Genomic DNA, 21,373 nt, shown 5'->3' on the forward strand with positions numbered 1-21,373 from the left:
TCATACTATTGGTTCTGGGTTCCTAGACAGAATGATCTCAGAACACGTCTTTTTCCGAGATTTACAGTACTAAAGTAACTAATTAATCCGCAATACTTAGTTATTCAAATGGAATTCGGCGCTCGTAATACCAAGCAAGCGTCTGTTCAAAGTTTCTGCATCTGTGGTTTGTGTAGAAGTCAGGTATATAGTCTGCCTTTGGAAATTCAGGTGTCGAGACATTGAAAGTTATCAGAGTGAGGTCGGTGGTGCATTGAAAGCTTATCCGGAGCATGTCAATGCAATGGTCTTGCGGTTGACGTTAGCGATCATCTTTCAGGGTTTCTTTACCTCTTCCTACCAAGATGCTCACGAATCATGTGAGGAGTTGTCTTGAACATGATCTCTTTATCGGCGTAGTAGTCGAAATATGTCGCCTTCCGCAGAAGATTCTAATTCCTTAGTTACGTGATCCCCCACTAATAAAGCATTGACGAAGGGACTTACCAGACAATGTAATTGATGGAATACTTCCAAATTAGCAGCATATTGGCCGCCTTTCTCTTCTGGGTATTTGATTGTAGTCCCCAAGGATTTCCCAACTTTAACAACCTCCATAGCCGAAATTGGAAATGGATCCGCTTTTGTCGAAGTAATGTAAGTAAATGCTCCTGCTTTGGGTCCATGGAGATGATGAATATACCTGGTGTAATTCTGTTCCATGCAGCATCAAGCTTAGGACTCGGAGGACCACGAAATTCACTATTGTCATTGAACAACTCGCCATGAAACATAACGTCTCGATAAACACCAAGAGATTTGAGTGCCGGAGCTAGACTGGTTACCAAGCCATTTCGCTTGCTTTCCATTTGGTATACATACAATATGCAGAAAGACGCTGGGAACAGTATTCATCGCTGCTGGAGACGGATATAAGAGCATAGGAATACGAAAAGAGGGCAACGCAGGCCAACAAAATATAGGCGCACAATAAGATCCATTTGCATCCTGTTCGGCCGGGTTGAGAACTGTGTCGCTTCGACCCATTCTTCTCCGCGTAGAGAAATGTCGTAAATTGTTCGTCGAAAGAAAATGGTGTGTCCATAAGGAGCTCGTTTGATTTCAACCTTGTCTCGTGATGAAGACTCAACAAAGCTCAAAAAACTTAGCGCGCGCACTTTGCGACACAAACCTTCATTTATAGTCTCTTGTGCTCTTGTCATCAGCGAAATAGAAATACCAGTGTATGTTCAGCCCACCATGACTTCCAAGGTCTGATGACCAGGTGCCAGCGCCACATCATCGCATCGTATACCCATTCGTTGGAGGCTCTGCGGATTTATTGGTGTCGATATGATAAAAGAGACACGGTCTAGAACGGAGAAGATATTCTACCTATGCAACGTAGTTTCCGGATAATAGGGTAAATATCAGCTGATACTCCATGCGAAGACTAAGAATGCATACGTAATTAGTGGAGCAACATCTAGGGTCGCATGACCCTTGGCAATCTGGGGTATTCTTGGCTCTTTCCGTCTTTCTAATTTGCTGAGATTAAGCGAACGAGGCTGCTACCACTCAACTCGCACGGGTTCACCACTGCGTAGTCCTTGCTTGCTGTGTAGGCACTTCACTCTGCAAGCTGTGTATCTTGAGCTGGAGAAACTTACGGAAGGTCAATTGTCACAACATAACTTTGCGAGCTGAGAAAACTCGCCATTAGTATTCCACTCCTCATGCGAACTCTACAACAATTCGTCACGGCCACATTCACTGCCACGAATACTGCTTGGCATTATTCACATGAGCAGCAACCGCAAAAATGAATATCAGGAATCTCTGAAAGGAAAGCAAAAAGGTATAAAGAGGTCCTGCAGTTCCCAACCTTCAGCCAGCATTTCTTCATCCAATTCCACAGTACACAATCAATCATTCCATCTCCTCCCAAGTCGAACATCTTCCAAGGGAACAAGTTTTTCCTCAAGTTCAAACATCTTATCAGTATGAAGACCAAAATTTTTATCTCTGCCCTTGCCGGCATTCTCTTTTCTCTAACATTTGCGGCTCCTTTGGCCCCTACCGAACCAAGTCACCAGGCCGACGCCCAAGAGCTCCCGTTCGCTAATGATGCTACTCCCGTGGCCAAAGAGCTTGCTCCAACTCCAGTGGGCACTTCTATCGTTAAGCGCGCCTCTGCAAACGATCCAGCATTGCACAAACCTTTCTACATTGCGGCTGCCCCCGTGGACACACCCGTTGCTAAACGGGCCGCTGGAAACGACCCAATCCTGAATCAGCCCTTCCGTATCGCCACGCCTTTGGCACACACACCCGTTGCTAAGCGAGCCGCCAATGACAACCCCACAAATCAACCGCTGCGAATCACCGCCTTGACAGATACCCCCATTGTTAGACGAGCAGTTGAGGACGGCAATAACCTTCCTCAGGACAACAGCGACATTGGCATGCATGATTCTGGGCTCTACGCCATATACTGGACTGAATCTACTGATGATGCCCGAGAGCCCGTACACGTCACCAAAAGAGATGCTATCCCGCCGGTTGCTTCTGTGGATGCAGAAAATGGTGGGGAAATGGTCGCCGGTCGGGACTCCAAGCGTGGTGATGCTCTCTTGCCATTTGCTTATGCATATGAGCAAAATGCTGCGGGAATGGCCAACCCCCCCATCTCCAGACGTGACAGTGGCCTCATGCCACTTGATTTTGCGAATGAAGAGGCTTCTAAGGAAATGACCAACAGTCACATCGCCAAACGCGATGACGCGCTCTCGCCATCTGGGTTCTATGCCATTTACTGGACTGAAGTGACTGACAAGGCCCACAATGATGCTCCTGTCGTCAAACGAGCGGCTGCCAGTTCCGACGCTGCAACTGCAGAGATTCCTGTCCCTCGCGCCCCGCCTGTCGCGAATTGAGCCTTAAAGCTTTGTTATAGGGCACAAATGTCGCAAAGGCTCAGCCTGTGGACCAACAACCCTGGAAACGCAGGATACGTCCGGCGCGGACGTAAAGCAAGGTTTTCTAGTACTGTGAACAACCGTTTGACCACGGGTATGACAACGGTTAAGGACCCAGGTTGAGAAGGGCTGGTTTCAATGGACTTCATTGATGCGGAATGATATCCATTCTTACAGCTGACCAAGGACTGCGGGATAGTAAATGTGGAAAGCAACACTCGTTGAAATTTCGAAGCTCCCTGGCTAGCCAGTTTATCAAGTTGGAAATCTTTAGCTTGTGTAGTAGTTTTCTGCAATGAAATTCACAAAATGATACGTACTTCGTCGTATACATTGCCAATTACATCTTTTGACACTTTCTTTTTGGAGTACGAAGCTCTGGAGAACAAGCAGCCGAAAAGGAAAAAGCAGTCCGAGTTTGGTACAGTGCACTAATATACTCCTTTATCAGCAAAGGCCATTCATAGGTAAAGGCAAGGGTTAAATGCGTCGATAGATATCAAAGCCAACATACCACAAATCCGTCGCGAAATGGTTTAGATTGCTACATACATGACCCGGTCTCTCTTTCCATACGCAAGATGCCTATATTGGCTTTATCGTCCCCAGGCCCATCCATTGTAGTCGAGTTACCTCTTGATGGGGATATACTGATAGTAGTAGAGTGGATGCTGCTCTTCTGAAACACGATTCCACTGGTGGTCGTCATTGCGCTGTCGAATTAGGAGTGATCTTTGCTGATATATCGCCTGCTTGGAATGGTGAACCCCGGTGAGAAGGAAGACGAAGGCAACGACAAACTCTGGGAGCGCCGACAAAACAACCGTGTACAGTACTTTTACATACATAATATTGAAGTTCTTGTTATTTACAAAAGTTGTAAGCAGGGCATAAATCAGACGAGCCATAGTGAGTGGAATCGCTGTTGCTATAGCTAAGTCCACTGTTTTTCTTCATCTTCTGCAAACAAGATATTTGCAAACGCCCTGGCGCAAAAGAAAATAGTCCCTAGGAAGCCAGCAATAAAGAGAAGCACGCCGACTTTTAGAACGATTGTCGGCTTCATGGCACCTCCAACATGTTTGGCATTTATACAGCCAATCATGCCGAAAATCATTGGGACTACGATGACAGCTTGGATATCAGGGACCTACGCAACGCAGTAGGTACAAAGGAATTGGAGTAGCTGAATGCCTTGTTCTATTCACGTAGCCCTATTGACAACGACTCAACGCTTGAGAAAAAGGAAGAGTTCTCTCTCAGCCGATTCAGGTGAGAGGAGACTCTTATAGCTTCCCCTCTTTCTGTCACGTGAAAAGGGTAAGGCAGCGTTAACCGATAGCCTTGTGCCTCAACCGTCCTTTGCCTTATCCTTTCCTTTTCTTTCTATACCGTCCACCCGATTCGGGTGGAGGGCGTAGAGTACTTGGGGACAACGGTGGGTTCGTGACATTGGAGAAGTAGGATTCCTCGAACACCTAGACAGATTTGTTGACGATGATTGATCGAAGTAATGAGCCTTGATAGGAGACCAAGTGCTGACAGGAGCAATGGCGCAAGACAAACGATGTCCAGCAACATTGTCGCTTCCAATAGACCAGGGGACGAGTTGTGATAGGTGAGCAGCTGTCATATAGCTCCAGCCACACGCACTGCGTAGAGAAGCAAAGTATAGATCCAGGGAGAGCTGCGTCCAAGTCCGTTCTGATAGCAAAAGATGAGAGAAGCAACAATGCAGGGTGAGAAGGTACATATTTGTCCTATAGAAACCCATGCACGTGAATCGAAAACATTTTGCTAGGAGTGATAAAACTGACCGATATGGCGAATATTGCTTGGATCAGAATGCCGAGTACTCTAGTGGGCATTTCCTATGCAGAGCAAATATGAACGTGTGGAGTATCACTAACGTATTATATGTACTGTTTGGAAATCAGAGTTCGTGTGACCTTCGGCTTCAAATCAAGCAGCTCACACTCATGGGGAGGAACTACAGAGGGTGATGCAGCTCCGCAATACTCTTCGCGGTCCCCGTAGTTGGCAATAACAAGTAGTCAGTGTGAAATACGCTAAGACGCTAGTAATTATGGACATAAAAGCAGCCTCCCCGACCACATAGATCTAGAATAGTCCAATACACTTTTACGCTTCATTTCACATCAGCATGGGCTTGTTGCTAATCTCTGAAGATAAAGACTGGTGGCGGCTAGCTGTTACCAGACTAGAGCGATTCTACTACGGAGGGACGCTGGGTTTGTATTGGGTATACATCAGTCGAAGCCCATTATTATTAGTTACTTCTCGCATCATTAATCAGGGATCCGAATGCCATGGGAAGGTGTGAGGTCATGATCGCTTCACAGTGTTCCTGAACAAGACTCCTGACGGCTTGTACCAGTGTGAAGAGCCGATTTTCGCTTAAGTCAGGAATTGCTAATTGGCGATCCAACCACACTCAAGCGAAATTTTGATTGAGCAAGGCTGCTGCTGAGTGAGTGGAATTTAATACGTACTACCTGGCAGCGAGATCATGAAATAATGTTGTTATTCTACGGGTCCTATCTATCTGTTCCCCTTTAGGAACCCTTTCTTGAGCTGAGAGGTATTCGCAATATGATCTTGGCGTGCTGCCTAGAGGCAAGATCGTTCCTGAATCTATCGCCAGAAAAGGTCCAAAAACCTTTCGGGCCAGATGAGGCGTGCCAAGTGGCAGCGCACTAGGCATCGCGCGGGGAGGGCCGATGCGTTCAAGCAATCGAGAATAGTGGCAGGTCAGAAGCCAGGCACCTCCATGCCTGTTGAGGCAACTTTTGTGTGACTCTCCACCAAATTGCTGGGAAGTTTCCGCAAATATCCGTTTGCTGCATTGTTTAATGCAATTTTAATACCGCCTCTGAACTGCTTGAAAGCTTCAGTCATTTGTCCTTGAAGCCGGAAGTCCGAAGAGCTTAGCTGCTCTGCTCTTGATTTCGCCTACTGCCTAGATTATGCTCTCCCAGAGGTTGCGGCAAAGAGAGTCCTGACCAAACTCGTATATATCTCGACCGTTTTCTTGAACTGTGCTCGGAGTTTAACCCAATCTTCCTCAAGATCGATTGTGAAGTAGAATTGCATATGTTGAAGGTCATAAGTCTCATTAAATAAATCTGGCTAGCATCCGAAAATTTGTTGCGAGGCAGGCGGCTCTCTCTTGGTGACGTATTTCACAGTGCTTATCGTGAGTTCGCCGAGCTTTTGTGGAGTGGTTGAAAATTCGTGATCGCCATTGTTTTCCTAAGCCTGGCTTTGGAGACGTTCTAGGAGGTCGACTTCAAGTACCCAGGTATCCAACTGTTCCTTCATTTGGATGAGAATTATGTTGCGGGTGAACATCAAACACTCTTTCAACTCTAGCAGCTGCAGGGGGAGCAGGTTTTGAGCCTTCAGAGCTGGACATATCACCTGGTACTAGCACGCTGAGGTTTCCTCCTCGTTCGGCTGTTATTCTGCCCCTTTCAGCATTCTCCTTGCGCTAGTCGGCTATGTCCTTCTTTAAAGCTTCTAGCGCAACCCGTTGTACGCCAGGTTTCCAGTGAGGAATAGACCGCCGATAGACGTCGGCGCCTTCTTCCAACGGCTTTTAGCTTGCGCTTTGATGTCCTAGCCACGTGGAAAGTCCGAATATTCCACGTATTGCTTCGTACAGACGCTTGTGCTCTGTTCAAAGCTCATATAGGTACGTTGTTCGAGTTTCTTACCTCGCGCTTCAGACAATTTGTTGGGAGATGTCCCTTTCTTGCTAGAAAATGCCTTCTTCAGAATAAAGGTTCGTTTGGTCGCATTGAGGTTCCTTAGCGCTGTGCCTTGGTAAAGCTATGGTCGACAGAAGAGCGTAACCCCTTCTTCTTGAACTAGAGTCCGTGTTTGACGACGCCCTTGAACCTTTCAGGGGCTCGGGAAGCGCTAGGTGCGGCCAATCCCCTTGACCAAAGAGTTTGGGAAGCGTTGTTCTTGGCGAGTCATCCTTCCATCGCCGGATGAAACCTGCAAGTCTCTTCAGCAGATCTGGAAGAGTGCCTCTTATATTGTGAAGCATTAGCGTCCGTTCGGAACGATGACAGTCTCAAGGAGCAATTTGGGTGAGCGGGGTCTCAAGCCCCGAGGCTTTCAACACAGGAGGGTTTCTCTGATCCCTTCTCTCGGGCTTTATCCGCAACCAGCCGGCCGTCGACATAATCTTCCAGACCATGTTGGAGTTTGTGGAGACCTGCCTTTATCCACCGGAAACCAAACCAAGGTATATTATATGCCTTGCTCTTCGTCCCTTCTAGACTTGTCCACCTCTTCTTTCCGGAACGCTGTCGCACGCGGGCTCTAGTGTCGTCATTCGCCAGTCGATGCTCATTGTTTCCACATGACGGCAGGTCATCTCCGTCTCCGCAGCTGTCGGAGCTTACTCCCCAGAGAGGTTGGCTGACCATGCTGGGCTTTGGAGGCCAAGGGCAAAAAGTCTCTCGCGCCGCTGCACTTGCTTCACACACGAGGAGACCTCCCGATTCTTCCTTGCGCCCGTAAAAATTCTTCTACTGGTACGAGGCCTGGCTGACGTTCTTTTTAACGGTGCGAATACCTCAAAAGGAAGCGATTCAAGAGGAGAGGGTCCGCGGGATGGCAGCGGCACTGATTCGGTTCAGCAACGAGGGCATTCCTCGCACAGAACCCAAGGATCGCATCCCTGGCACTCGCCAAGAGATAAACCGAGGAGGAGACAATGGGCAGAAAGATGCGATGGATTGGACTTATCACAACGTAACACTGACCAAGGAGGTTACAGTCGGACGTGGCCGACGAATGAGGTCGGAAAGAGAGTTTTGAAAGGAATTTGTTCTGGGGCATTGGGGGATTAACGGGTGGCGGGTAAGATCCAGCAATCCCGCCACTCAGCGAGCTCCGGTTCCTTGGTCGATCATGCAACAATCGTGAGTCCGGCTCGGTCGCTTCCCCAGAATCGGCCTAGCATCCCCGGCATTCGCCATGGAAGCTTGACAGAATCAAGCCAGACAAGCCCTATCAAGCCATCTATTTGCTCCTTGGCCGCCGTTGCCAAGGCTGGCGCTCAAACCATGCAAAGAAAACATCGCTCTCCCGATATCAATTACGGAGAAGAATGTAACCTGAGATGAACTCGTCCAGACACCCAGCCAATCGTCGTTACAAGTCTCTGGGAGGATCTGTATGCCCAGAACCGCCCATCATGTCGCCGTCGATAAGCGGTTACAATGCTGAATGCTACATCTCGAAGCCTGTGCGCCATATCACTCCTCGTTCAATCGCTCCTGCCAAATTGAGAAGCGTGCATTTGATCATATGGCAAGAGCTATAAAGCCATTCTCTCCGGCCCAGTCGTGCTGATCAGAAGCCCATCCTCTTTCCTATCCACTCACTTCTCAACCCTTATAAAATCATGCCTGTTGACAACCCCGAGACTATTCAGGCCGGTGGTCTAGAGTACCTCGACGCCGACCAGGGCCGTCGCGTCTCCGTCACCAAAAACGAATTTGTTCAGTCCTCTCGCCGCGACTCCGGATATGACAATGTCCCTACGGAAGGGGAGCTCCATGGCCCCAATGCTCTCCGCAGAGTCGCAGCTCCCATTCCATGGGCCGTCTACACTGTCGCCTTCGTTGAGCTTTGCGAGCGTTTCTCCTACTATGGAACTCAAGTTGTTTGTAAGGCTCCAATCACACTTACTGCTTTCCGATCGCTCACAGGGTACTAGACTCCAACTTTGTGAACCACTCGCTTCCACTCCCTGCTCCCGATGGCCCCCCAGGATCTCACCACAATACTGGTGCCGGTGGTGGTACCGATCAAGGCATTTCGGGCGCTCTTGGTCAAGGGCCGGAGACTGCCAACGGCATCAACACCTTCAACACCTTCTGGGTCTACTGTGTTCCCCTGCTTGGCGCTTACAGTAAGCCTCTCTCCCTACGACGGTGTCACCATTGCTTTTTTACTATTCTGTCCCTAGAGGAGCAAGTTGATGCTAACACTAGAACAGTCGCCGACGAACATTGGGGAAGATACAAGACAATCTGTGTATCCATTGCTATTGCCATCATTGGTCACATTATCCTGGTCATCTCCGCTATTCCACCCGTCATCACTAATACAACTGCCTGCTACGCCGTCTTCATGCTCGGTTTGATCATCATGGGATTTGGGACTGGTAGCTTCAAACCCAACATCTCACCATTGATCGTCGAACAGATCGATGTCACTAGGGCTTTTGTCAAGACCCTGCCTTCTGGAGAACGAGTGATTGTAGACCCCATCATCACGCAAAGCAGGATCTATCACTACTTCTACCTCTTCATTAACATCGGCGCCCTCGTCGGCCAAATTGGCATGGTGCGTTTTCCTTTCGAGAACCGTTTTTGGTTTGCAAGCTCACAAATACTTTGCAGGTCTACGCCGAGAAGTATGTCGGATTCTGGCTCTCATTCCTGCTCCCTCTTGTCGCTTTCTTGACGACCCCTTTTGTCATGTGGTGGGGACGGAAGCGGTATCAGCAAAGACCACCGGCCGGCTCCGTTGTGACAAAAGCTTTCCGCTGCCTCATCTACGGAATGAAGGGTCGCTGGTCTTTCAATCCAGTCACCATGTGGAAACGTACCCGAAACGGCTCGGTCTGGGAAGCAGTTAAGCCATCCAACATTCAACCCTCCCAACGGCCGAAGTGGATGACATTTGATGATGCTTGGGTTGACGAAGTCCGCCGTGGGTTTGCCGCCTGCGCAGTCTTCTGCTACTACCCACTTTACTGGCTTGCATATGGTCAATTAACCAATAACTTCACCGCTCAAGCAGGCACAATGCAGCTGAACGGTGTTCCCAATGAGTAAGTCCCTCTTCATCACAAGCCCGCTTGGTCTTGGATACGGCCTAACAGATATGCGGGCAGCGTCGTCAACAACCTTGATCCATTCGCCTTGATCATCTTCATCCCTATCTGTGACTCGTTCCTGTACCCTGGTCTTCGAAAACTCGGCTTCAATTTCACAGCGCTCAAGAAGATCACGGCTGGCTTTTGGCTTGCAGCCGCAGCCATGGTTTGGGCCGCAGTCGTTCAATACTACATCTACAAGAGGTCGCCTTGCGGATATCAGGCCAACAACTGCTTCAATGATGATGGTACTGTCAACCCGGCGCCCCTCAACGTCTGGATTCAGACTGGCTGCTATGTCCTCATTGCGCTCTCAGAGATCTTCGCGTCAATCACATCCCTCGAGTACGCATATTCCAAAGCACCTAGGAATATGCGATCTTTGGTTCAGGCTATTGCTCTCTTCACCAACGCGATCTCGGCTGCAATTGCAGAGGCTTTAAACCGTCTCTCAGGTGACCCACTGCTGATCTGGAACTATGGTGTCTTTGCCGTCGTTGCATTTATTGGCGGCTGCCTATTCATCTGGCAATTCTGGTCACTCGACAAGCAGGAAGACGAACTCAACTTGCTGCCCGAAGGTTTTGTTGTTGCGCAAAAGGATGTAGAGGAGATCTCGATCAGCGAGCCTCAGCCACATACTATTGACGAGAAGCACTGAACCTTACGGAGTAGATGGCGCTGTTAGATGTTATTGAGACACTAGAGTAGCTAGGAATAGCCGCCATCAATTCAAACAATTTTGTGCCCTGAATGCACTCATCTGTGCAAGTACCAAGGCGTCCATATCACAGTGACCAGTTGATCCATCTCGAAGAGCCACAGTGCTCAGAGGAGGGCTGTGTATGGTGATATGACAAGTGGCAACAATCAACTACTTGAATCAGCCCCTTTCAACAATAAATCAGGTATTGAGCTGGGCTTCCTAACGGCGTCCGATAGATCGTCTCTCTGACCGAGGCAAAACTCCAATCAATTGAGGTTACAGAGGATTGATTTTCTCTTTTTCCACCGATCTTTCGCAGAGCTCAGCACAGAAGAATTCGGAGTCTAGAATCCGGGTATGCCCGACTATGGAGGTGGCGCGTTCAGGTCAATATTCCTTCGACGTCAAAGGAAGGCCTGGCTTTCGGCATTTTGAGTAGCACTCAATGGGAATTGAGCTGGATTGCCGAAGTATACGCTTCAGGCGGATCTTACGCACGAAGTTCGAGATTCGTGGGCGTCACTAATCCCTAAAAGGGTAAATGCATCAGCGATTGAACCGAGGCATCCGTGTGTGGAGGGTGCATGCGCACTAAACGTGATCTTCCATGTCTGGCGAACCGTTCCGCCACTGCAATTATTTCGGCCTGCGATGATTATTTCTACTGTCTCGACGACACCGAGCAGCTTAAATACCAGTCCTCCCTTCCTCTGACCTGCCAATCCGCACCGGAACGAGACTTCTGTGTACCTCCTTTTAAATTTTTTTTTACTTCTTTCCGGATTCCCAAAGTCTCGTCAAAATGCCTTCAAACCCAGAATGGGTCAAGGCTCTCAAGCCCTCTGGCCCTCAAGGTTCTGAGCTGCTCTCGCAAGAGAGAGCCAAATCAAATCTCAACATCGATCAGCTTGCCGATTTTATGTTCACGCAGGAAGTCCTTAAGAGAAATGATCAGATTCTCAAGATTTTACAAGCTGACCCTGTCTTCGACAAATCCCAAAATTATTTTCGAGGGAGAATAAGCAGGATAGAAGCTGCTTTGGCGAGAGGAAAGAGGCTGCAACAGTTGCAGGTGAAGCACAGGTGGACAAGAGACGAGTATCAGACAGCCAGCGACCTCATCAGCGAGCCTACTCCTTATGGTCTACATTCGAGCATGTTCATCGTCACCCTCCGAGAGCAAGGTACTCCCGAACAGCACAAGCTCTTCCTCGAGAAGGCGGAGGCATACAAGATCATTGGCTGCTATGCCCAGACCGAACTTGGTCACGGTTCTAATGTCAGGGGCTTGGAAACAACTGCTACATGGAATTCCGACGATAAGACCTTCACGATCAACTCGCCATACCTTACTGCTTCGAAGTGGTGGATTGGTTCACTCGGAAGAACCGCCAATCATGCCATCGTCATGGCCCAGCTCTTCATCAATGACAAAGCCTACGGTCCTCATCCTTTTGTCGTCCAAGTCAGAGATATGAAGACTCATGAACCACTACCTGGCGTCCACGTCGGTGACATCGGCCCCAAATTTGGATACAATACGATGGATAACGGTTTCCTGCTTTTCAAGAATGTCAAGATCCCTCACGTCAACATGCTGGCCCGCTTCTCCAGCGTCGATCCCAGTACTAGCAAATACGTCCGACCTTCCAACCCTTCTCTCGTCTACGGCACTCTCACTTTTGTTCGAAGCACCATCGTCCTGCAAGCTGGCTCTACCCTTGCCCGTGGCGTCACCATTGCCACTCGCTACTGTGCCGTGCGACGACAATTCCAAGACCGAGATGTCCATGAGCCCGGCGAAAACCAGGTCCTCAACTACACGATGGTCCAAATCCGATTGCTGCCCTTGCTCGCAGCAACCTATGCCCTCCATTTCACGGGCAAGAGCATGATCAGGCTGTATCAAGAAAACCAGAAACGCATGAGTGCCGGCGACGCTGGCAAATTGTCCGACTCCAACCGCGGACCGGGACCCGAGGAACTCAATCCAGGCACTGACCTGCTCGCGGACTTACACTCCACTAGTTGTGCATTGAAAGCCTATGGTTCTACTACCGCCGCAGAAGGGCTTGAGGTTTGCCGCCGCGCCTGCGGCGGTCATGGGTACTCGTCATTCTCTGGCATTGGTACCTGGTACGCCGACTACCTCCCCACGGTCACTTGGGAAGGCGACAACTACATGCTCACGCAACAAGTTTCGCGGTACCTCTTGAAATCTGCCCGGAGTGTCATCCAAGGTAAGGCAGCAAAGAACGACACGACGCGCATTCTTATCGACTTTATTCGCCGGCGTGACATTGGCTGTGCATTTGACGTGATCGGCAATGACGATGACCTCGTCGCGGCATTTGCATGGCGTGTCTCCTTCTTGACCTTTGAGGCTCTGCGCCACCGTGATGAGGACAAGCAGTCCTGGAACTCCTTGCTTGTGGATTTCTGGCGTTTGTCCACAGCACACGCCCAATACATGATTGTCAAGAACTTCCACGACGCATTGCGGGATCAGAACACCAAGAAGCAATTGGATTCCGAGACGGTGTCCCTGTTGCATAAGTTGTTTCGCCTGTATGCTCTGCATACCCTCGAACGTGAAGCATCGGAATTCTACTCCTCGGCCGCAGTGACGGTGCGACAGATCACGCTGGCCCGCACGAAGACGGTGATGAAATTGCTGGAAGAGATCCGTCCCCATGCGGTACGATTGGTTGATGCGTGGAAGTTCTCCGACTGGCAACTCGATTCCTCCTTGGGCAGGTATGATGGGAATGTATATGAGGATATGTTTCACCGAGCGAGCGAGTTGAACCCCCTAAACAACGTGGTGTTTGATCCATATCCAGACTCAAAGACACTGTTCAAGAAGGATGAGAGAAAGGATTTGAGGAGCAAACTGTGAAACCACCACAAGTTTTGTCGTTGTATTTTTGAATAAATCTTTTGGTGCTCATGACCGTTCGGACATGCAAAACCTGGGAAGGGGGGCAAATACCCCCATTTGTTCTTGGTATAGAGAAGATCTTAGGGGATATCACATCTATGGGATCAACAAAAAGCGCACAAGCAATTCCTCATTTAAACCTAGGCAGGGGTCCACACTCTATTCGTCCACCAAAACCAAAAACTAGTGTACAAGCCGTCCAGACGCTTGATGCTGGAGAAAAAAAGGTCTGCAGAATTGCGTAAATGGGTATCTCTTTATGATCATACCATCTTGCTTCGCCCTGTGCGCCAGCTTGCTGTTTTTTATGCTCTTCATATCCTGCAGAAGACCCATTGCGCAGGAAACAAATCAAAAATCGATGGTGGCTAGGCAACCGGGGTCCGAGACAAGTCGAGCACGGTCTTGGGGACTATCCGGATGACGTTCGCCGATCCTCCAGCTGCTTTTGAATGATTAAGGCCTGTTTTGGACAACATATGGAAATGCATACCAACGTGTTAAAGCCTCCCTCGTTACAGCTCACCTTGATCCGGATCCCTGGTCCGTGGCGGTAGTGGCAGTGACATCGATATCTTCCCACCCCTTTGGTCCAATAGCTTCATATACACCCAGTCGCCGACTCAAAACCGTGCCTAATCCCCTGTGAACTTCAATCTGGAATGGTTCAAACGGCATTTTCTCTCCGTCAACCGAGAAATGGCCAGCATCGCGATTGACGTTCTTCCTGCTACTTATCTGGTCCACCACCAGGCCCTGCTTGTTCCGCTGGTGGTCGTTCTCGGCTGCGGAATCCGCTATAGTCCCATACCGTGGAATGACTCGGAGAGCGCTCACTTTCCGAACACGCACGCACTCCTTGTCGAAAAAGGCACCTTTGGGAACGGAAAGCAGCAGATCCAGCGCTTTCCGTCGCGGGATGTCGCCGTCGATGGTGACTAAATCGAGAAGACCGTCCGAAGGGAGGGAAGCAGGAAAGAAGGGGGCATCTGCGGCCATCATAGTCATATTACCGCAGTAAAGGTTGCCCAGGTTGGCGTAGAAGGTTAGAGGAGTCCAGCCAGCATCGGTGGGGAGAGGATCATTGACCGTACCATATCGTAAGGGCGGTAGTCCGAGATTTTTTGACATATCCAACGGCCCGTCCAGATCAGAATGAGATATTGAAGCCTGGGTTGCCCTTTTGGCCATGTGCTGAGCGTAGTGCCTCTTGATCTCTTGCTTATCCTCAATCTCCGTCTTCACAGCGATGTCGCAAGGATATAGCGTCTTGCCTAACAGTCGGACAAGAAATCCAAAGTAAAACCTTGCGTCACCCATCCACCGAAGATTCTCGGTTCCCAGGTCGCTTTCCGCCACTATGCCGAGTGACTGCGATAGAAAAGAGAGCGTTCTAGTATTTCCCTGTGTAATGCTGACGAGATCCAACGGGGTGCGTACACCTTTCACAACACACAGAGCAGCCGTGCTGCATTCACCTGTCCCAGTCAGATTCCACGCCATACCGTTTCCGCTGCCGCAGGGGAGTTGGACAACGGCCACTTTTCTCAGGGCCTCCGCCGCATTAGGTTTCTTGGCAAGGCCGTTGATACATTCATGAGGCAGTCCATCTCCGGACACGCTTGCAATGGCGTCGAATGCATTGATATCCAACTTTTCTGCAATCTCGACTGCATGGCCGTGATGTGTGGTCCGCTCAGTGTCGACTTCGCATCGCGCTGCCGCAAAGATAGGTTCGATCTCCTTGGTGTATTGTTTTACTGCCTTTCCTTTCCCTCCAAACGGATTTATCAAGACCTTTATCCTCTTCTTGCGTTGGGCTTGTCCATACGCCCGTCGTAGCAGACGCTCGACCCATCTTTCAGCCTTGTCCAGGATCGCTGTAGCACACCCGAGGGTATAGTTGATGTAAGCAACACGGACAGGGGAGTTTGCTGCCTTGGAGGTCGGTTTTGCATAATGAACGGTGAGTTCGCCCTTGACAATCTCAGCCCAGAGGACGTTGAAATAAGGAATGGATCGCGTATTGGTAGTTCCTGGTCATCGAGGTCAGTCACGACTTTAGAGATAATCGTTCACGAAGCCTGTTACTCTGAGAAAAGATTCCAAAGCAATCAAATCCTTCGCTTATGCGGAGACCTTCGTCTGCGATGCTGTTAGACAAGCTCCCGCTATTAAGAAACAATGACCACGAACCTAGAACAATTACCGCGTCAGTGCCGAGAGTCAATGTGGCATTTCGACCAACGCCCAGCGTGGACTCGGCGACCGTCTCGCGCTCATCCTGAATCGCTGCTTGGTCAGAGAACGGATCTGATGGGGCATCCCTGGAAATGTCAACACTGGCCATGGCGAAGGCAGCGGGCGTGCATAGTGAGGGTGAAAAAGAGATTAGGCGGCCCAAACAATGAATAAAACAAAAGAATGACTGAAGAGCTGCTCTACAAAACAGGCATCCGCTTGCTGACACAAAAGCGGATGGAGGCTGGAAGACTCGGAATATTACATGGATAAAGGCAGGCGCAACCCACAAAACCAGATGGAGTCCTGATTCCCTTTTGAACCACGAAGCCGATGTGCCCGAAACCACAACGTCAGGGTTCCCTGTTTTGGGGGGAGGTCAAGGCGTTAAGTTTCCATCGGCTTGCCGGCAAGGCAGCAACAGACCAATCTCCATCCCCCTGCTGTGTGACTGGGTTTGCAAATGTCACTCACCGAATTAATAAATCGGCTCAATAATACGAGAAAACGAAGTACGGCCTTGCGCGTAAGCTGGAGAATACTGAGCCAGAAAGGTTCCGAGTACCTCATACTCCGAAATTACCTACTAATACTCGCTCGGCGTGCAAGGCCACCTATTAATAGACCACGTAACTATACCACTTTCCTGGGCAGTTGGGACCTTCCTCATGCTGTCGAGTTCTGTCGGCTTGGAAGCGACACCCCTCCGCTGCTCTCACTCTTGGGCGTCTGAGCGTCAGGATCATCAACCACCATCCGCCTAATCTCCACGATCCAAGGATGCTGCAGCAATTCAGCCGCCGAGCTTCTTTTGGCTGGATCACGCTCGAAGCATTTCTTCAAGAAATCAATCCCCATCGGACTCAGCTGGTCCTCGGTGGGTAGTTGTGGTGGATTACCCTGAGCAATGTTGTACATGATTGCCCACTCGTTGTCCAAAGTCGACCAAGGACGACGGCCCGTTGCCATTTCCAAAATCACACATCCCAATGACCAAATATCTGCGGCTCCCGAGAAGCGTGAGGTTGCTGGTCCATCTCCACGAATCACCTCGGGTGACATATACATTGGTGTTCCCGTCATTGTCTTCTGTGGCTGTCTTGGAAGCTGGCCAGGATCGACATTGGCGCGCTGTGGCGGCTCTGGGGCCATCATTGTTTGTCCTTGTCGCGCAATGATCTTCGCTGCACCAAAATCGACGTATTTAATAACACCGTTATGATCAAGAAGGACATTCTCCGGCTTAATGTCCCGGTGAACAATATGTGCCGAATGCAAATAAGCCAATCCTTCCAACATCTGTAGTGCGTAGACCATGATGACGGTTTCGTCCTCAATCCGTCCATGCTCAAGAAGACCAGCCACCGAACCGCCAGAGCAGTACTCCATGAAGATGTACACCTTGTCGCGATGAACTTCGATTCCGTAGTACGAGACAATGTTGGGATGATCGAGAACCGCCAAAACACCCATCTCATCACCAATCTGCTTGACAATCGTTGGAATCAACTGGGGGTCTTGAAGACGAATCTCTTTGACGGCCATTAAAGTTCCTGTGTCGAGATTGAGGGCCGCATAGACCGAGCCGAAAGTACCTCCGCCCACAAATTGACCTTGTTGCCATCGCATTGTGATGTTGGTCGCAGAAGAAGAGAGGAAGGTGAGCGACCGGTCAGCTTCGTTCGATCCCTCCAACACGCGTCCGAGAGTAGTCTTTGTGCCTCGTTCCTCACGAACTTGGTCGATGGCATTAAGTTCGGCCAGTCTCTGTTGGCACATTTCATTACGACAATCCTCGTCGTTGCGCAATTTGTTGTAGTCCAGTCGCTTGTTCATGCCAGTCAATGCCTCCATCCGGGATTTCTCCTGCTGTGCAGCCAAAGTCGATCTCGCACCCATGATGTCGAAATGAGAGATCAATACAGACATGCAGCCAGCCACCTTGACCCTGATGCGTTTGTAGTCCTCGTCCGTGATGTCCAGAATATTCCTTCCCCGCGTCATCGCCATTGCAAACTCCAATGCAACAACTGCCCATTTGAACGTTCTCCGGTCAGCCGCATCACAATCATCACAAATAAAGCTGATCCAGTCCAGTGCAAGTCGAGTGAGCTTCATGTTGTTCATCATACGTCGGTTGGCATCCATATATGTCAGAGATCGTTTCCCAAATTCAGTTGCAAAAGCAAAGCAAGATTGCACCAACTCTGGGCTTGCGATCCCCCCATTCTGCGATCGAATCACCTCCACACTTTCCATGATCGTATTAGACAGTTTGAACGTGGTCTTCTTGATTTTTCCAAGCTCAAGATTTACTCGAGACAGGTTAGCTCTCTGTTCAATGACCACGTCCAATTCTCTGCCGATAGCATTGGCAAATTCCATCCGAGCGCCTTGAAGACGAAGCGATGATCCGTCAGCCACGAGACGGAGTCTACCCAGTCTTACATCAGTAGGCAGTTCCAGAGTATCGAGCTCCATTCTGGGTCCCTCCCAAGCCATGTCGTCCTCCGGCCTGATGATCAAAATGTAAGGGTTTGAGGGATCTTCTGCCGCATCATCCTCATGAAATGAAGTTCCCAGCATTGACTGGATCTCTTTCGGTCTGTTCCACAGCGACGCCGAAGCCACAAAATGAATGCCTTTCGGACTGTTGGTACTTACTTCCACGAGGAAGTGGCCAGATAACACGAGGGCTTCCGCGAACCCCTGGAGCTGCTCTGCCCCCATTCCCACATTGAACTCCGTCGCATTCTCGAACCTTTGCCGCAGAATCCGCGAGAACCTAAACAGCTTCCGTTGTCGAACTCGGACAGAATCTAGAATAGCCTTGTATCGTTTCTCCATTTCCTGCGGACTCTCGTCAGGTTTGCTTCGAAGCTCTCGCTCGAATGAAGCAGTGAGGCGAAGTAAAGATTTGGCTGTTAAGGAACTGAACTGCTCTGCAACCTCGATATCGCCACCTTCGAGTTGACGGCCTATCTCGTTCGAAAAGCCCCATTCCTGTTCGAGGATTTCAGCTTCGCGGAATGTGTTCTTGTTCGCGCCCAATTTCCAGTTCAACATCTTAAAGTAGAACTTGAGGGCGTCGACAATGACCTTGTCGAAGATTTCGTCAATGCAAGGAGGCAAGTCCCATCCTGGTTCAGGATGAGCCATTGTGAGGTATTCTTGCTTGATGAGGCAAGCGAGCCGCATGAGAATCTGGAACTGTGCAATCATCTGGTCGATGATCATTACAGACTGCTGCGCTGATTCCTTCATCTTCTTCGCATATAACAGCCGCATACGGATGATCTCCTGGATTAATCTAGACGGGAAATTGATCAAAGTCAAAAGCTCTTCGATGTAAGGAGGAAGATGACGGGCGGCAAACGCCTCAGCGTTCTCAATCAGGGTGCTCTTGGCCTTCGTGATGACCTCGCCGATAGCCAGGAACATACTCTTATCACCCTGGAGCGACTTCAGGCCATCCTCCTTCAGAATCCTGTCGATGAAGGAAGATTCATCAGAAAGATCTCCATCTCTGCTGGACCGACGTTTTTGCCTAGTGAAATCTAACTCGAAGTTCCCGACCCATGCCTGAAGAACAGCCAGCTCAGTATTGATGGATTGTGTGATATTGTGCCAGGAGATGATGGCGTCACAACTCTGTTTGAAAGCATCAGAAGCAGCCCTGCTCTGAGCAGCTTCGAGTTCTCTCCGCGACGGATACAGCCATTCGCACTTCTCAATGTTTGCCACTGCCTCCTCGACTTGTTCTAGCGGCGACTTGCCTACCACTGTCTCGCCCTTGATCTCAAAGGCAATGATTTGTTCGATAATGGGGCCGATTTGAGCACGACCTTCTTCAATAAGCTTCTTCTGCATTTGTAAAGGTCGGCCATAATATTTTGCCCTTACACCCAGCCAGATCTCGGCGCCCAATTCTGCCTTGCTCTTTTGCTCGGTTGTGCCGATCAGCCGCTGCTTCTCCTGCTTGACCACGTCACCTTTGAGAACGGAAGCCAACATCGAATGCCACTCGAGCCGTTCTCTGTTCTCGGAATTCTGCAGTTCCTCCTCTGTCGGCTGGAGATTCTCCTCGTTGCCCAGAAACATGAGCGTCTCTGGGTCGTACGGATCGTCGAACCCGTGTTCGGCCGACGGAGATTCATCGTCGGTCTCGTCATCCGTACTGTACCCAATACTCGGCGTTCGAGGATCATTGTCAAGCCAATCTTGCGGTTGTTGTCTAACTCGCTGAACATAGGCCTTCTCCTGTGCCTTGTACTGTGCATTCGGATCCCTTCTCGTGCCCCGCATAGTGTTTGAGGAATGTATTCTCTTAGAATTGAGGGACAGAAATTGAGGCGGCTTTCGTGGAGGTGCATAGGTATTTGAAGGTGTCCGGAGCGGAGCACCAGGTCTGGCGCCTCGCAGCTCTGAGATGGCACTCTGAGCGCTTTCCGAGAAAGATCGGTCCATGTTCTGGGGCCCACCGCTCCCACCTCTTGGTCTTGGTCCATATGGGCCCCAGGAGGAGAGTCCGGAGGAGAACCCCGTAGAGGGTGTATACGCGGAGATGGAGGAAGTGGGAGTATAGGTTACAGGGCCATCAGGGTTATCGTAGGAAGTGGTAGGATACGCATAGGCAGAGGATGGGATAGCATCTTCATCAGAGCCGGATGAAGAGCCGCCGCTTGGGCGATGCATCGGCATCTCTTCATGCTCCATAACGAGGGGCAAGCGACCTTCTTCTCTGCGTTGCTCTTCGGTCTTTGGAGCACGAGGTCCGACTCTGGGAAGGGTAATGGGACGCACAGGTAAAGGAGCGACGACTTGAGACCGACTCTGAACAGGCCGCGATAACGTTTGATGCAGTGGTGATGGCTCCAAGTCAGGTGCAGCAACAGGAGCACTGTTGGCACTGACAGTTGTGGCAGACGCAACGTGTGGCTGAAGGACAACCCCGACGGGGTCGGGAATTGGTTGGCTTGTTGCTGACTGAGGCATGGCTGCAATCGATGCCAACTGGCTGTGCGCTGCGGAGAAGAGATCCTCTGAAACTCTATCTCACCGCATTAAAGGCGTCGCAAAAGGTAATAACTACTATGAAATACCTATGGATATTGGGGTAGCTTCAGAACTGGCTAAAAATAATCCAAAAAAAAAAAATTTAGGTACAGAGGAAAAAAATCCAGTATCACGTCGACGCAAAGCTCCACGGCACGCGTCTCGCGATTGTCCAGTGCCGTCCTTCCCGTTGTCGCCTTCCCCGTTTACGAGTCGCCGATAAAGAATTATTGATTGCCTGGATCTGTGATCCGATCATGGATGGAGGAAATCAAGTTGGTAGCCTGCTTTGTGACTCGCCCACGAATCGCCCATCCCACATCCAGTGACACAAAAACCTGGCAGCTGGCGAGATGGCTCTACTACTACTTGTTTGCTGCACTTGATTGTTTTAAATCTCGTACTAAATCAAGGAATCTTTTCTCGACGACTCAGTCACCGATTCCTAACAAACAAAAGTCTTGGGCCAATGGTGGCGCATCCATATCGATCTAGATCGATGACATTAGGTGCTACGGCCCGGACCTCAGGTTACAGTGTATGGTGTC

At 49.9% G+C, this 21,373-nt stretch overlaps 7 protein-coding genes across 7 annotated transcripts; 3 read left to right on the forward strand and 4 right to left on the reverse strand.

Annotated features, from left to right (window-relative positions):
- Positions 1-100: 100 nt before the first annotated feature.
- Positions 101-597, reverse strand: Z519_07914 (uncharacterized protein; the record flags this gene model as incomplete). Its single annotated transcript, XM_016765644.1, has 3 exons — positions 101-288; positions 341-431; positions 487-597. 3 exons carry the CDS (start codon positions 595-597, stop codon positions 101-103), a joined length of 390 nt encoding a protein of 129 aa, XP_016617689.1.
- Positions 598-1,982: 1,385 nt separating this feature from the next.
- Z519_07915 (uncharacterized protein) lies at positions 1,983-2,915 on the forward strand (the record flags this gene model as incomplete). Its single annotated transcript, XM_016765645.1, has 1 exon — positions 1,983-2,915. One exon carries the CDS (start codon positions 1,983-1,985, stop codon positions 2,913-2,915), a length of 933 nt encoding a protein of 310 aa, XP_016617690.1.
- A 671-nt stretch (positions 2,916-3,586) lies between these two features.
- On the reverse strand, positions 3,587-3,865 carry Z519_07916 (uncharacterized protein; the record flags this gene model as incomplete). Its single annotated transcript, XM_016765646.1, has 1 exon — positions 3,587-3,865. The coding sequence occupies one exon, from the start codon at positions 3,863-3,865 to the stop codon at positions 3,587-3,589; it is 279 nt and encodes a 92-aa protein (XP_016617691.1).
- Positions 3,866-8,400: 4,535 nt separating this feature from the next.
- Positions 8,401-10,543, forward strand: Z519_07917 (uncharacterized protein; the record flags this gene model as incomplete). The annotated part of the gene is made up of 5 exons (XM_016765647.1): positions 8,401-8,665; positions 8,716-8,910; positions 8,998-9,347; positions 9,404-9,837; positions 9,901-10,543. 5 exons carry the CDS (start codon positions 8,401-8,403, stop codon positions 10,541-10,543), a joined length of 1,887 nt encoding a protein of 628 aa, XP_016617692.1.
- An 847-nt stretch (positions 10,544-11,390) lies between these two features.
- On the forward strand, positions 11,391-13,487 carry Z519_07918 (uncharacterized protein; the record flags this gene model as incomplete). Its single annotated transcript, XM_016765648.1, has 1 exon — positions 11,391-13,487. The coding sequence occupies one exon, from the start codon at positions 11,391-11,393 to the stop codon at positions 13,485-13,487; it is 2,097 nt and encodes a 698-aa protein (XP_016617693.1).
- Positions 13,488-14,051: 564 nt separating this feature from the next.
- Z519_07919 (uncharacterized protein) lies at positions 14,052-15,879 on the reverse strand (the record flags this gene model as incomplete). Its single annotated transcript, XM_016765649.1, has 3 exons — positions 14,052-15,565; positions 15,621-15,674; positions 15,726-15,879. 3 exons carry the CDS (start codon positions 15,877-15,879, stop codon positions 14,052-14,054), a joined length of 1,722 nt encoding a protein of 573 aa, XP_016617694.1.
- Positions 15,880-16,436: 557 nt separating this feature from the next.
- On the reverse strand, positions 16,437-20,765 carry Z519_07920 (uncharacterized protein; the record flags this gene model as incomplete). The annotated part of the gene is made up of 1 exon (XM_016765650.1): positions 16,437-20,765. The coding sequence occupies one exon, from the start codon at positions 20,763-20,765 to the stop codon at positions 16,437-16,439; it is 4,329 nt and encodes a 1,442-aa protein (XP_016617695.1).
- Between the last annotated feature and the right edge of the window lie 608 nt (positions 20,766-21,373).

The sequence above is a fragment of the Cladophialophora bantiana genome (genome assembly GCF_000835475.1).
Source record: "Cladophialophora bantiana CBS 173.52 unplaced genomic scaffold supercont1.12, whole genome shotgun sequence".
NCBI classification, from domain to species: domain Eukaryota; kingdom Fungi; phylum Ascomycota; class Eurotiomycetes; order Chaetothyriales; family Herpotrichiellaceae; genus Cladophialophora; species Cladophialophora bantiana.